General features: G+C 40.5%; 1 protein-coding gene across 7 annotated transcripts in view; it reads left to right on the top strand.

Moving 5' to 3' along the window:
• Positions 1 to 16,057, top strand: part of tanc2a (tetratricopeptide repeat, ankyrin repeat and coiled-coil containing 2a) — a 754,278-nt gene that overhangs the window by 370,510 nt on the left and 367,711 nt on the right. For all 7 annotated transcript variants that reach the window (XM_048614640.1, XM_048614638.1, XM_048614637.1 and 4 more), the window contains one exon: positions 7,168 to 7,350. In XM_048614640.1, coding sequence (XP_048470597.1) covers positions 7,168 to 7,350 — 183 coding nt within the window. The remainder of the gene's footprint in view (positions 1 to 7,167; positions 7,351 to 16,057) is intronic.

The raw sequence follows: 16,057 nt of genomic DNA, 5'->3' as shown, positions 1-16,057 counted from the left end.
GAGGGGTGATAGATATAGGACAGATGTCAGAGGTAGGTTCTTTACTCAGAGAGTAGTAAGGGCGTGGAATGCCCTGCCTGCAACAGTCGTAGACTCGCCAACTTTAAGGGCGTTTAAATGGTCATTGGATAAACATATGGATGATGATGGAATAGTGTCGGTTAGATGGGCTTCAGATCGGTTTCACAGGTCGGCGCAACATCGAGGGCCGAAGGGCCTGTACTGCGCTGTTATGTTCTATGGAGGTTTGGATCATTCTAACAGACAGTGCGCTTCGATATTCCTGGATCTCATGACCACCTGTAGCATAAAATTCTACAGTACTGGATTAAGTATGTTGCAACGATTTGTGCTGAAAATGTGCAACCCTAACCCTATCACAGATTACAGATTGTAAGTACTTGCTATGCAAATATGTTCTTTGTCATGTTGCCTTTGTTTCCTTTGCGAAACACTTTCAATCTGTATCTTTTCCTTTTTCACAGTAGGCTTCTACCAAGGAATGGGTTTCAGTCTGTCTATTGTGTCTAGACTCATAATTTGAAGACTTTGATTGCATCACAGATAAATGAATCATCTAAGAGAAAGCTTGATAGCTATAAATATGATTTTAGACATCTGGTAACTTAATTTCATTGTCAAATCTTGCTTAAGGCTTTATCTATGTCGAAAGCAGTAACTTTAAGTGGATGTTTAGCTTGAAGTAAGATCACAGTGGAATGGGTATGTTGAAAGGGTAATGTTGAATGGATTAGAACAGATCGTCCAGGATGGTTGATAATTTGAGAATTAACAATAACCTATCATTACTTGCATCGCATTTGTTGTTTACCTTTATGTTCTTTATTACTTTTTTTATGTTAAGTTACACAGTACTATTTTAATTGAGGAAATGCCTTCAGGTTGTAATCAGAGAAAATAAAATCTATTATTCCTTGATTGAAACGGCAGCCTGAGATACATGACCGACCAACAGGAAACTGTCACTGTTCATGAACTACTTTGATATGGATATAAAAACTGAAAGCACTGCAGATGCTGGAAATCAAAAACAACAACATAAATTACTGGAAAAGCTCAGCAAGTCTAGCAGCATCTGTGGAGAGAAATCAGAATCAACATTTTGGGTCCAGTTACCCTTCCTCAGAACTGATAGTAGCTAAGAAAATTTTTTTTAATCTAGAAGATATGCTTGGGGGTGGAGGGGGAGCAAGGAGAAAGCAATAGGTGGAGATAGAGCCCAAAGAGAGAGAAGAACAGTTAGACAAAGGAATGGATAACAATCAGCCTGGGAGAATGAATAGCTATAAATGGGGATTATTTGTGGCTAACAAAGGGGGAACCACATTTTGAGTAGCGAATGCAGTAGACTAGATTGAGTGAAGTGCCAGAAAAACCTAGAAGGTGTTTTTGGGCCGTTTGATACTGAGAAGGGAGGAAGCAAATGGGTGGATGTTATATTTTGTGCAGTTGCTGGGTCAGGTGCTGTGGGGATTGCAGGGAGGACTTGTGGTTTCCTCTGCATTGGGAAAATGAAGTGTATATTGGGTGATTGCTTCACCCAACACCTATGTTCTCTCTGCAAAAAAGACCCTGCGCTTCCAGTTGCATGCCACCACGTTACCAGGCCAACATCTCTGCCTCAGGCTTGCTGCAGTGCTCCAGCAAAGCTCAGTGAAAGCTTGAAGAACAGCGCTTCATTTTCTGCTTGGGAACTCTTAGAGTCTTCTGGACTCATTATCGAGTTCAACAATTTTAGGGCTTGGGGAACCTTTTCTCTCTCGCGCACGCGCGGCCTATCACATGGTCTGCTATTACACACAGTCATTCTCCTAGGCTGATTGTTATCTACTCTTCTAACTTACGGCTTTTCTCAGTTATCGTGGGCAGATGGGACACAAAAAGAAGGGTCTAGGCCCGAAACGTCAGCTTTCCTGCTCCTCTGATGCTGCTTGGCCTACTGTGTTCATCCAGCTCTACACCTTCTTGTCTCAGATTCTCCAGCATCGGCAGTTCCTACTATCTCTGTAAATAAGTGCAAGTTTGTTTAGTTTATTCAATAGTTTAAGAACTGGATTTGAGGATTGCAAAAATGGCACAATTGCTTGGATTCAACATATAATTCAGCATTTCAATTGTCCAGTGTTGGTGGAATTCAATTTAATATAGTGCAACTATAGCATTATGAAAAGGTGTGCAACATGGAGTCATTCTGCATATATTTAACCTTAGTTGACACAATTTCAGGTACATTAGTAAAAGAAAAATATCTTTGTTGTTTTAGGTTGCCGTGAACAATCATCCGCAATGATTATGATTGTCCACCTAAGAAATTCTGTCTCACTGGTCATGGGTTTGGTGGATCCATGTGTTGCATCTCTGACCTTATGTTTGGCACTTGTTTCCAGAGATGGAATTGGTCCCTGGCCTTTGATTTTTGACATTTCTTTCTCCAGCTCCCTTCCTGTAATTGCTCCTGCCACCAGTGATTTTCAAAGAATTGTGTCCCTTCATGCAGGAGTCTCCTTTAAGTTAGTTTCTTTTGAAGGAGGGCCTTCCATGCTTTGACATCTGTTACATTTCTTGAGGAAAGCTTTCAGGAAGTTTTTGAAACACTTCCTTTGAGACCTTTCATTCAAGGTGTCTTCCTTGAGCTAGATAAACATAATTTAATTTGACAATCAGACCTCCTAAGCCTGTGGGTGGCCTTGATGCTGTTACTGTTAACTGCTTCAAGGTTGCTGATGTTAGTACACCAGTCTCCACAGTTGATGCAGAAAATCCATCTCAGACTACATCGATGGTACTTCTCAAGGGTCTTGATGTGGTGTCCAAGTCTTGAAGCCATATAGAAGGGTCGGAAGGATGACTGCCTTATACCCAAGGATCTTGGCATCAGCACAGATGTCACAGTCATTGAAGACTGTCATCCTTAGACATCCTATGGTGCCACTTTCAAATTGGATGTGATGTTGAATCTCCACATCGACGTCAACCTTGGATGAGACGTAGTTTCCCAGGTGGGGGAAAACGTTCTATGTTTGGGTGGGTTTCTGTCTTGATCTTAATGGAAGAATGGACTGGAACTTGACCTGAGAAAGGTTGATAAAGAACTGGAGTCATCCAGTTCTTCAGTATGTATCTATGAAGGCATTAAAATGATGCTTGAAGATTCTGTTCCAAAAGAGCAGAGATGACATTGTCATCTGCATACTGAAGCTCCACAAATGAGGTTAGTATTGTTTTCTTCTTGAATTTCAACCAGTTGAGGTTGAAATATTTAGATCGCCTCCAAGTGAAATGAGTTGTGTTTCCTTTGAGGAGTGCTGATTTCACCTTCAGTATTTCTCCTTTTCAAATTTTCAAACTTTCTTCATGGTTCTTGTTCTGAATAACATATCACTCACTCATAACTCTACTAAAGGAATGTAATAATTTTTAACTCTATTTCAAGTTTCTGATTGTTTAGCTCAGTTGGTTGGGTGATTAGCGTGTGGTGCGGGATGACACCAACAATGTGGGTCCAATCTATATACTGGATGTAGTTGATCTGCTTCTGGCCCTGTGGTTGATGTGGGGTGCGCCTTTCAAACTGTCTGACCAATTTCTCTAATGGAGAGACATGTTTATAGTTCATTGAACTATTGCTAATTACAGTTTCAATTACTAACCCAGCTATTCCAATGGCCAGAGAGTCATTGCAGCTGGGCAGAATGCACTTATGCTTTGGAATTCTGCTGGTACAGCCTTATTCTTATAAGTTTATGTCCCTGTGACACCACTGTGTACATCTGGTGTTGTAACTCATAACCACTTTGCGGCAGTTTTTAAAAAGGTTTGTGGCTGGAATTTGGGCATTGCTGGCTAGACCAACATTTGTTGCCCATTCCTAATTGCTCTTGAGATTGTGAATTGCTTTATTGAACGCCTTGAGGTGTAGGTGAAGTGATTTTATACCTTCTAACTCTGATCTAATTTAGGTTAGGAATATTTTCGTGATAACTTTTGTGCAGCCAGTTCAAGCTAGTCAATCCTGCAAATGTTTAATGTTGTTTATAGAATTCACATAGCCATCTCACTACAGAGGGGCCTGCCTGAGAATATTACTTTCTTTTAAATAGCCTGTTAATTGTAATTGGTATTAATATGCAGTAAACCTCCCAGATATTTTAAGGGTTCTGAGATTTCTCTCTCTGGAATATATAATTCTCCACTTAAGGAGTCTATAGAGTGTAGGGTTTGTTTCATTTGTAACAGAAAAACATTAGTGAATCAAGCTACGAATTTTAGTATTTTGTTAACAAATTCACAAATAATACACTTTAAGTGGCTAAGTGTACTATTGTGCCAAAATCTACACAAACATATCATACCAAATCTAATATGATCCAGCTTAATGTTTACAATTATTCCAGAATATCATAGAACATCTAAGAATAACTAAGAATATCTACCAATGTCTAAGAATAGAATGCCTTTTGACGTTTAAAGTAAACTTTTACCTTAAAGTGATGAATGAGTAAGGTGTCATCTCCTAATAGGAGAAAATATTTCTCACCAGATACTGTCCCGTAGGTATACTCGCAGTGCTGTTAGGAAGGCAGTACCAAGACTTTGATCCAGTGACCATGGAGGAATGAAGCGAGAGTTCCAAATCAGAAGGATCGGTTGCTTGGAGGGGAACTTGAGGTGATGATGTTCTCATGCATCAGCTGCCCTTTTCCCTCAAAGTGGCAGAGGTTGTGGGTTTGCAATGTGCTACTGAAGGAGCCTGGGTGAATTGCTGCAGTATACCCTGTAGCTGGTAGATTTTGCAGCCACAATACATGAGCAGTGGAGAGAATGATTGATTGTTAAACATGGGTTGATCAAGTGGATTTTAATCCTGGCTGCCTTGAGATTCATCATTGTTGTTGTAGCTGCTCTCATCTGAACATGTGGAAAATATTGTCTCTCATTCCTAATGTGTTTTGCAGGTGAAGGATACGCATTGGAGAAAAGGTGGTGATTTACTTGCTGCAAAATTCCTAGCTGTTGACTGGTTCTTCTATCTACATTATTAATATGGCTGGTCCAGTTCAGTTTCTGGTCAATGGTAATTCCAGAATATTGGTGTTGGGCCATTCAGTGATTGTAGTGCTGTTGAACATGGAGAGATGGTTAGAATTTCTCTTGCTTGAGATGATCGTTGCCTGGCACTTACGTGGTGAAAATTTTACTTGCCATTTATCATCTCATACCTGGATGTTGTTGAAATCTTGCTCCATGTGGACAGAATGCTTCAATAACTGAGCAGTGCAAATGGTGTTTAACGCTGTACAATCATCAGCAAATATCTCCAACTTCTGGTGGAGAGAAGGCCATTAATGAAGCAACTGAAGATCATTAGGCCTAGAACACTGCCTTGAGAAACTCTGATCGTAATGTCCTGGAACTAAGATGATTGGCCTTCAACCACAACTATCATCCTTCGTGCTAGAAAAGACTCCAGCTTGTGGAGAATTTCCCTTTAATTTCCATTGACTTTAGATTTGCTCAGCGCACCTTGATACTATATTCAGTCGAATGCTGCTTTGATGTTAAGGGAATCCACACTCAACACCCCTCTTGAGTTCAGCTTTTTTATTCATGTTTGGACCAAGACTGTAATGAGAGCAGCACTGAGTACCTCTGATGGACCTCAAACTGAGTGGCTGAGAGTTTTACTTTTATTACTACTGCTTTACTGTATTTGTTTCATTGGTTCCACCTGAAGCATGTCAGTGGCCTGGGGTTTGCCCGCCGCGGCAACTTGTTCATCTTGTGGACAGCTGTCCACAAACTTCTAGCTTCTAACCTCTCATGTTTTATCTTCTAAGATTTCTCTTGCTGGTAAGGAGAACTAATGTTTGCTTCATTAGTAAAACACAAGAAATAAAAGCATTCCTCTCATTACCACAGAGACTAGGAAAATGTGTGACTTCCACCAAGACCAAGGAGGCCCTGTGCCTCCAAGTGTTACCCACATCAGAAGAACTTGATTCTTCCTGATGTTAATCATCAGGTTTGAAGCAAGAAATCACAAACATGTCGGCTGTTCTCCAATTTATGTTGCCTACCTTGTTTTACCACCACCTCTTAATTTTAACAGAGGATCCACTAAAATGTGTGTGGTCATGACCTGTCTACGACTTAAGAAATGCCTTATATCTGGACCTCAAGGATGGCTTTACAACTTAATTGCTAATAAGCCCATGTTCATTGTTTACTTCCCGGTTCTCGGTTTTGAACATGGAAAGTCTGAACAACATACAACACCTTGAGGTTGCACCAGGCTAGAAGCGGCCAGTGGCCGTGTAAATGGAACAAATAAAATTGTGCTGTAGTTTCTGGTGGCATCGCAACCATTTATACTATCAACTAAAGCTGTAGATGGAATGCTAACCTCTGCGTCGATCTGTAACTCCTTCCCAGCCATATAAATGAGCAAATTGGTATTCACTGCCTGAACTCTCGTTTGGGAATTTTCCAGCAGCTTGCACCATATTTCCATTACAAATTTTGAAGCCAAACTGTCACTCCTGCAGTTTTACAGTGCACTGTTCCCGTTACTCCTTATGTCATTTCTCCTCCATGGTGACGTAGATTACTTTAGCAGTCTCAGAGATATGCTCTATTCCACTTCATGTTGTCTAACTTCTAAGGCAAAATGTTCTTTTTAAATGTTCCTGTATTACAAAATACTTAAGTGATTCTTATTAGTGGAGCTCATACTTGTTCAGATAGTGTCTGTCTCTGGAAGCACATTATAGATTACCACTTTTATTGAGTCTATTTATTGTTGGACATTAATGCTTTCTCAAACAGCTTTTGTGTCTCTGACATCTGCTGCCAAGCATTCTTAATCAGAAGTTTAGACGTTAATTCTCTTATCCCCAAGATACAGCATTTGTTTTTTTGTCTTTGTCATCCTACTCCTGGGTAGAAAAAAATCAATTCTCTGACTAAATTTGTATCCACACTACAGGTGACAGCTGCCAGCTCTTGACAAGAGAATTTTTAGAGGAATTAACCCTAAAGTGGCAGATTTACTCTAGTTCTCATGTCTGCTGTTTATCTACATTAATCTAAACTTATGCTAAGATATCTCACATGTTCTGGCTAAACCTTCCTTCTTTCTTTGTCAAGGTGTGTCCAATACTGAGAACGACTGTGCTTTTGAGCCAGATTACGCTGTGCCGACCCTCCCAGTTTCTGAAGGAATGCAGCACATACGGATAATGGAAGGGATCTCCCGCTCTCTCCCCTCCTCCCCTCTGCTCACACACCAATCTATTAGTGTCCGCCTTCAACCTGTAAAGAAAATAACAGGTAAAGTGACAGTTTATTCATTAATGCAAGGTAACAAGATGCAATTTGAACCTGTAAGTTTGCACCATGTAGAATTGAGTAATATCTGTACTGTATCTATTTTAAAAATGCATTTTTACGAATAGCAAGTGGGTCTTTGAATTTTTGCATTAACTAATGGCCTTACTTGCTGAAGCATGGTACTTGATTCATATGTGGCATAATTTTCTAAAACAATAGTTAAGGAAATATTTCCCATAACTGGTTACTGTTCTGTTGTATTTCATTCTCCTACCTACCTACAGTAACATCAGTTTGGCAGTTAGCCAAAAAAGTCTGCTTATAAAATATTTGCATAAACATGTAAAGCTTGCATTTGTATAGCATCCTCGACCACTGGATTTCTTCCAAATCACTTTACAGCCAATGAGTTATTCTTTTGAGTTTTAGTTACCGTTGCATTGTAGGAAATATCATAAATATAAGAACCATGTGCACAGACTTCTATTAATCATTAGTTCTGGCATTGGACGAAGATTGGAGTTAAGTCCAAACCAGTCCGTATTGGAATCTGCAACACTTGTTTGTGACCAGCGTGAATTCATATAGTGTGTGAATTTAATGTGCACTCCTCATTGAAAGCTCTAAATATAGTGGTAATTCTGTTTGAATGTCCATTCAAATTTCATGCTGTTCGTCACTCATAATTGGGATATGTTGCTGTTCACAATTCAGTAATTAGATGCAGCATTACTCAGTCAAGTGGAATTCTATTTTGAGGCAGTAACACAACATATGTGCAACCTATCATCAGACAGAGTGATAGAGCACTTGGGCAAGAAGAGTGTCAGCATAGCTTTTTCAAGGCTACACCATGTCTGATTAATCTGTTTATTTTTTTGAGGAGGCCAAATGGAAAATGTCACTAATTTTGTCCATTGCCTGCCTTGAAGGAATTTGATAAAGTTGCACAGAGGCGGTTATTATCAAAAACGAAGTAGCCCAGAATGGGACATAGCCTTGTGACAGGGTCAGTAATTCATTGTGAGATAAGGGACAGAATAGGATCAGGGGTCTCTGACCAGTGAGATGTCTAAAGTGATTTGCTCCAGTCTTCCGCTTTGGAACTGAGGATCACAAATCAGAACATTTTTGTAATGTTAATAGATTTGAAGCTGTGCTGGAGCAGAGGGATTTTGTGTCAATGTGCAAGGGTCAGAAATAGCATACAGCCCAGGTAGAAAACGTAATGAAAATGGCTAATCAAGTTAGGACCGGTTGCATAATTTTGGCTAATCAGCCTTTTTAAGAAAGTTTATGAATGATCTAGTTCAAACTCTCGGTAGATACGCAGAAAAAGAAAATCAGTGGTGGGCATAACCTTAAAATTAAAGTTAGTCCAATTAAGAGTGTAATCAAGAAATGATTTTTCATATAGTGTAAAGCTTGAACTGTCTCCTCAAAAGGATGAAAATCATGGGCCAATTGATGTTTTTAAGACTGAAATCAACAGATTTTTATTAGTTACTCTTGGGATATATACCTGGTTGGGTGCGGATGTGGGAGGTGGGTGGGTGGAGATGTATCATGATCTAATTACGTGTCATAACAACAGGCTTGAAGCTGAATGCCCTACTCTTGTTCTTATGTTAGGCTAAAGCCCATTCTTAGACATACTTGGTTTACATTTACCCTATGCTACAAAGTGCATTTTAACTTACTTCACATTCTTACAGTTTTAATTGTATTCATAGACCGAGAACGCTGTTGAATGCTATTATAAATTCTTCTCATGACACATGGGTCAGTTTAAACATCAGATGATTTGGGGGTGGATTTTTAACCTTAACACACTAGCCAAATGACAGGTAGATGCAAAACTTTTGTTTGTGTCAAGAAAAATATGATATTTTCCCTTTAGTCAGCATAGGGGTCTAATCCAAATGTGACATGTAAAACCTCGCCAGAAGGGTGAAATTTTTCTTTCTAGTGTACGATTTGATTATGTCTGAGGTTTAGTTTTCAGACATGGCCTGTTAGTGGCTGCTACTTTCCGATATAACCTTATATGGAACATATCCTGACTAAGATCATCTAATTGTCTGACAGATAACAGATTATTTGAGACTAATTGATCTCGTACTTCTGCTCAGTTCTGGTTTCTTTGTTGCAATTTACCTGAAATTGATGTAATGGCATCAAAGTTGTTGAATTTTGAGCTCAAATTATGTAAAGCACAAATCAAATTCTAGAACACACTTATGCTAGTTTTTAGACATATCACTTAGAAGGGTGTCCTTACTGGACACAAAATTAAGATACCATCAAGATGAAGTAATCACAATCTCAATTTTTGGCTAATTGTATAGTTATAGGCTTTCAAAGTTGCTCTAAGGATTAGGTTTTAGTTATCCATTTCACATGTTTATGAGAAAATTGGTAGAAATAAACATCAGCCCTTTGAGCCTGTTCCACCCACTTACATGAGGCTGATTTTTACCAAGCACACTTAAATTTGCCTTTTCTCACTCACTGCAGCAATAGTGTTTACCCGTGCCCTCTTCTCCTTGAGACTGCACTTCTCTAGCTGCCCTCTCTTGTCTCAGCTTCTCAAACTCCATCATAGACCAAAAAAGCAAAAAACAATACAGCACAGGAACAGGCCCTTTGGCCCTCCAAGCCTGTGCTGACACATTTTGCCCTTCCATATTAAAACTGGCTTCACTTGCAGGATCTGAATACCTCTATTCCCTTCTGTTAGAGAGGAGGAATGGCCAAACCCCTTTGATTATTAAACCAAAACACATTCCCAATCTGTTATGACGGGAGTAGAGAGTCCCTTCCAATAATTACCCCCGAAATACCCAGAGAAGCTCGCCTTATCCCTCATACACTGTTAAGAGTGGTTAAAATAAAGAAAATCCCTGATTCCCTTTATAAATAACAAGAAAATTTATTTATTTAACCCTAACAATGAACAAATTAACAGAGTTACTAACAAACCGAACAATTCCCACCTACGTCCTAACTGGTCTGAAATCTACTGGAATGCTGTTCAAATAAACACAAGTCCCACTTATATTAAACCCAATTAATAAGACAACGATAAATTGAAATTTAATCTCTCTGAGTTCACACCGACTGTCTTCTGGAACACTCTGCCTTCTCCAGCCTTTCTCCTATCGATTTCACATCATAAACATCTGTCTTCTGCTGATTCTGCTGTCAGGGATGTTTTTCTCTGTAATTACTTCTGTGAGGACTTTTAGCTAGAAATGCTGTGCTACTTTTTAATTAGATGGTGTTTTCTCTGAGAGCTAAATGTGGTCTCTTGGCAGTTGGCTCTCCCTGATTTTCCAAATGCCATCATTTTTATACCCGTGATAACATAGCACTATTTCTTGAATAACACCATCAGATTTAAATTTAATAGGATTTTAGTATCTGAAGACTTGGTTTAGGTTGATTGGCTAAATTTGAAAAGACTTGTTGTCTTCGTAAAAATGCTGCGTGGCTGTTCGACACAAAATATTTCCATTCGGGCGTTGTCTCTGTGCACCTGCATTTCAAGCTGTTATGACAGACATCCAATTTAACTCTATGCACTGAAAAAAGCCCATCTTTTAAAGGGACGGCGCACTGCTTTTCCTCACTCTCACTTTTTACCAATAAATTCTAACTTCTGGCCTTCTAATTCATGAATATTCTACACAACTTCATAACACTTCCTATTCCTGTATTCATCCAGGTGTTTCTTGAATGCTGCTATTGTGTCTGCTTCAGGATGTTGCCTGGAATGGAGGGAAGGTCTTACAAGGAAAGTTTGAGAGAGCCAGGGCTTTTCTCTTTAGAACGACGAAGGATGAGCGGTGACTTGATAGAGGTGTACAAAATGATCAGACGTATAGATAGAGTGGACAGCCAGAGGTTTTTTTCCTAGGGTGGAGGTAGCTATTATGAGGGGCCATAGTTTTAAAGTGAGTGGAAGTAGATATAGGGGAGACGTCATAGGTAGGTTCTTTACTTGGAGAGTGGTCGGGGCGTGGAATGCATTGCCGGAGAGGGTAGTGGAGTTGGCCTCATTAGGGGCGTTTAAGCGGCTACTAGATAGGCATATGGATGATAGTATAGGGTAGGGGTGGAGGTTAGGTAGACCTTAGGTTTAGGGTAAAAGTTCGGCACAACGTCGTGGGCCGAAGGGCCTGTACTGTGCTGTACTGTTCTATGTTCTATGTTCCATCACCACCTCTGGCAGTGCGTTCCAGACACTCACCACCCTTTGTGTGAAAGACATGCCTTGCATATCTCTTTTAAACACTGTCCCCACCCCTCCCCGTCCCCCATCTTGAACCTGTGTCCAGTAGTAATTGACCCTTCCACCCTGTGAAAAGCCGAATATTTTCCACTCCATCCATGCCATTCAGAGTCCTTTAAACTTCTATCAGGTCGCCCCCTCAACCTCCTGCATTACAGGGAAAACCAACCCAGTCTGTCCAACCTTTCTTCATAGCTAAAATCCCTCATACCAGGCAACATCCTGGTTAACCTTTTCTGTACCCTTTCTGAAGATCCACCTCCTTCTGGTAGTGTGGTGACCAGAATTGTACGTAATATTCCCTGTGTGGCCTAACTAAAGTTCTATAAGGCTGCAGCCTAATTTGGCTATCCTTAAACTCAATGCAAGCATGCCATAGGCCTTTTTTTAAACTACCTTATGTACCTGTGCTTCCACCTTCAGTGATCTGTGGACCTGCACACACCCATCTTTGTGCAAATTAATACTTCTAAGTGTAATTTCCCCATGTACTTGACCTTCCAAGATGCATCGCCTCACATTTGTCTGAATTAAACTCCATCTGCCATTTTTCTGCCCATGCCTTCGACTGATCTATATCTTACTGTATCCTCTGACAATCCACCTCACTATCTGCAACTCCACCAATCTTTGTATCATCAGCAAACTTACTAATTAGACTATTATGTTTTCTTACAGAACATTTATGTGACTGTGGCAGTGGCTTGTCTAAACTGCTGCCAGTCATTTCTTGACATATACCTGCATATCCTGGGAGCCAATAGTCTCCACCCCTCATCTCCTTGGCTTGCCCATCTGACTTCTCCATTCATGCTCTGTGGTTTGTTTTCTAGTCTTTTAAAATGTCTTCGAATATTTGACAGCATAATAATTGGTTCATAATTTAGATTTTGGATTTGTTCTGCAGGATTGATTAGTGTTTCTGAAACAATACTGTGAAGGCTGAGGACTCAAACTCTCTTCTTAGAACAAGTAGTCAGCTTTGAAGATACCATGCAAAGTAAACTAGTCTGTTTTGAAAGCTGAAAAGAAATTTACTTTGAAAATGTGCAATTATTGCGAACTAGGCAATTGTTGTGCAAATTGTAATATTCCTTAAGTCCACTTGTAAATTCTTATGAGGTTGAATTTGCCAAGGTTGAATAATGCATTATTTTTAGCTGTACTGACGTGCATTATTGTGAAGTAGTTGGCCTTGCATGATCTCACTTTTTTTCTTGTCTGGCATCGTAATGCTTACTTAATAGGTCTTATTTGAGGTAAGTTGTGAGCTATGAAGAAAAAGTAAAGTCTGCCTGTACGGTTAACAACATGCATTTGAAGAAGATGCATGATCCTAATATTGTAAATATATGTGCAGGTGTTCTATTGTTGCTTCTGCCTTTGAGTTTTATATCTGGCAGCAATGGAGCTGGCGTCCTTGAAATAATGGAATGTAAGAGCAACTCTGAAAGTTCCATCCACCTACCTTTTCCCTATAGTGCTACAAGTATTTTTTCTATTTAGAAAATTATCCAATTTTGTTTTGAAAGCTTTATTTGATTCTGCCTCCACTACACACTCAAGCAGAACTTTCCAGATCCTAACCACTCGCTGTGTAAAGACATTTTTCCTTGTGTTGCCTTCATCACCTTAAATCAGTATTCTCTGGTTCTGGATTCTTCTGGCAATGGGAACAGTTTGTCCCAATCTACTTCAAAACCATTTTCATTTCGAGTGCCTATTGTCAATGTCTTAATCTTTTCTTCTCCTTGGAGAAGAGTACCAGTTTCTCCAATCCATCCATGTAAATGATTTGACTTGAAGTAATACTGTCACATGTATGAGGTACAGTGAAGAATGTTATTTTACACGCTTTGCAGGTAGATCCTACTATACACGCGCATCAGGGTAACAGAACAGAGTGCAGGATCCAATGTTCCTGCTGCCGAGAATGTGCAGAGAGCAATTAACGTCAGAGGCCCATTCAAATGTCTGATAACAGCTGGGAAGAAGGTGCTCTTGAATGTGTTTGTATGTGTGTGCAAACTTTTATATCTTCTGCCCAATGGAAGAGGGTGGAAGAGAGCATAACTAGGGTGGGTGGGGTCTTTGATTATGTTGGCTGCTTTACTGAGCCAGCCAGGAATATGGATGAAGCCACTGGATGGGAGGCTGGCTTGCTTAATGGACTGGGCTGTATTCACAACTCTACAGTTTCTTGCTGTCTTGGGAAAAGCGGTGGCCAAACCATGCTGTGATGCATCCAGATATAACGTTTTCTCTGGTCCACCTCTTAAAAATTTGTAAGTCTTTATGGACATGCCAAATTTCCTTAGCCTCCTGAGGAAGTAGAGGCATTGCTGTGCTTTCTTGACCTTAGTGTCAACCCAGCTAGACCAGGACAGATTGTTGGTGGTCGGCACTCCCAGGAACTTGATGCTTTCGACCATCTCCACCTCAGCACCATTGATGCAGACTGCTTCCTGAAGTCGATAATCAACTTTTGTTTTGCTGATATGATCAGATCATCATCTGATGCTGCCTGACCTGCTGTGTTCCTCCAGCTCCACACTGTGTGATATCGTTTTGTTGCTCTTTTGTTCGAAGGGATCATAGAATATTGCCTGCTGTTCTGTTCAATGTTTTTTTTTTAGCCCGTTGTGTCGTGCAAGCCTTGCCACAAATGATGGGTGTCCATGTGGTTAGTCTGGGTTTACAGCTTAGTTTGGTATTGCCTCTTGGCGTCTCTGCTGGCTTTGCAAAGGTTGTACCTGGGTTTTGTGTACAGTCAAGGTTGCGTGACTTGAATGCCTCAGACTTGGACTTCAGTAGGGAGTGGACCTCCTGGTTCATCCATGGTTTCCAGTTGGGGAATATTTGAATTAAGTTCTTCAGCACGCAGTCATCTTCACACTTAGTAATGAAGTCTGTAATGGTAGTGGCATACCCGTTTAGGTTGGCCGCTGAGTTCTTGGTTATGGACCCCCGGTCCTCTGACTCTAAGTAGTCACGTAGAAGCCCTTCAGTTTCCTCAACTATACTACACTATACTACTTTCTGTACTGGGTCCTCCAGCTTGAATTTCTGCTTGCAAGCCGGAAGGAGGAGCATAGCGTTGTGATCTGATCTTCCAAAATGTGGACGGGGAATGGAGCGGTAGGCATCTTTTATGGTTGTGTAGTCATGGTCATTCAGACATCTGGTGGGACAGGAGGTGTGTTGGTGGAATTTTGGTAGCACGTTCTTGAGGTTGGCCTGGTTGAAGTCACCAGGGGTATTCCGTCTCAAGACTGTTTGTAGTGTTGTATGCTTCATCAAGTGCACTTTTCACTACTGCATGGAATGGGATGTAGGCTGCTATCAGGATAGTACAGATGAACTTGCGTGGCATCTGGTATGAACAGCATTTCACTGTTACATATTTCTAGATCTGGCGCACAGTGACTTGCCAGGGTCACCACATCTGAACACCAGGAGGTGTTGATTAGAAGGCACACCCCACTGCCCCCAGCCTTGTCCGAGAATGCCAAGTGGTCTGTTTGGTGAATTGAGAAGTCCTTAGATTGTAAGGCGGTCAGCTGTAGCAGGAGTGAGCCATGTCTCTGTGAAACAGAGTACACAACTGTCTATCAATTCCCTTTGGAAGGTGAGTCTAGCTTTAAGTATGTTCATTGTGTTCTCAATGGCTTGGACATTTTCCAGGAGTGTGCTGAGGAGTCGGGTCTTGAAACCTTGGAATTTCAGTCTCACCTGAATTCCAGTTCATCTCCCACATTTCCTGGTTAGGTGGCTGTTGCTAGTCGATCCTATGTGTCAGTGAGTGAAGTCAGCTGCTCTTAGCAGTATTTGAGTGATCCTCTTGGAATCCTGAGCACCAGTCGTGGCCTTGACTACACCACTTTTTAGTCTAAATCACAACCTTGAAGGTACATTTCTTTTTCCTACACATTAAAGGTAGCACTTAGCTCCTGTCTATTATAATATTAATATTGTGAAGGTCAGACTTGGGCATCGGTGAGGTAAGTGAGGGCATCTGATGGGGTTCGTGGTGGATGTTCTTGAACTCTGTTCCAAAGTTGTAAAGTGGCTATGAGCTGCAGGATGAATTTGGAAAAGTTCTTTGTGTTAGGTAGACTGTGTGTGTCGTTTTAGTTGAGTTGATAGTCCCGTCATCTTTGCATCAGACGGTTATAATTTTGTTTTTGTAAACTTCAAAGCTGTACAGGATAAGCGACGGGTGTACACTTGGCATTTTCAGCAGATTAGATGCCAGTTGTAATTCAGTGCTGAGAAATGCCAAGTAATTGATATAGGAACAACAAATGTATGAAAGGACTCATTGAAATGGAAATAAAATACTAGGTGGAAAATGAACGAATTCTAGAAATCTGACTAACCTAAAATTGAAGCTATCACAGAAATGTTCATTGG

This window comes from Rhincodon typus, chromosome 30 (genome assembly GCF_021869965.1).
Source record: "Rhincodon typus isolate 14 chromosome 30, sRhiTyp1.1, whole genome shotgun sequence".
NCBI classification, from domain to species: Eukaryota; Metazoa; Chordata; class Chondrichthyes; order Orectolobiformes; family Rhincodontidae; genus Rhincodon; species Rhincodon typus.
This window is presented reverse-complemented; position numbering and strand designations above follow the sequence as displayed.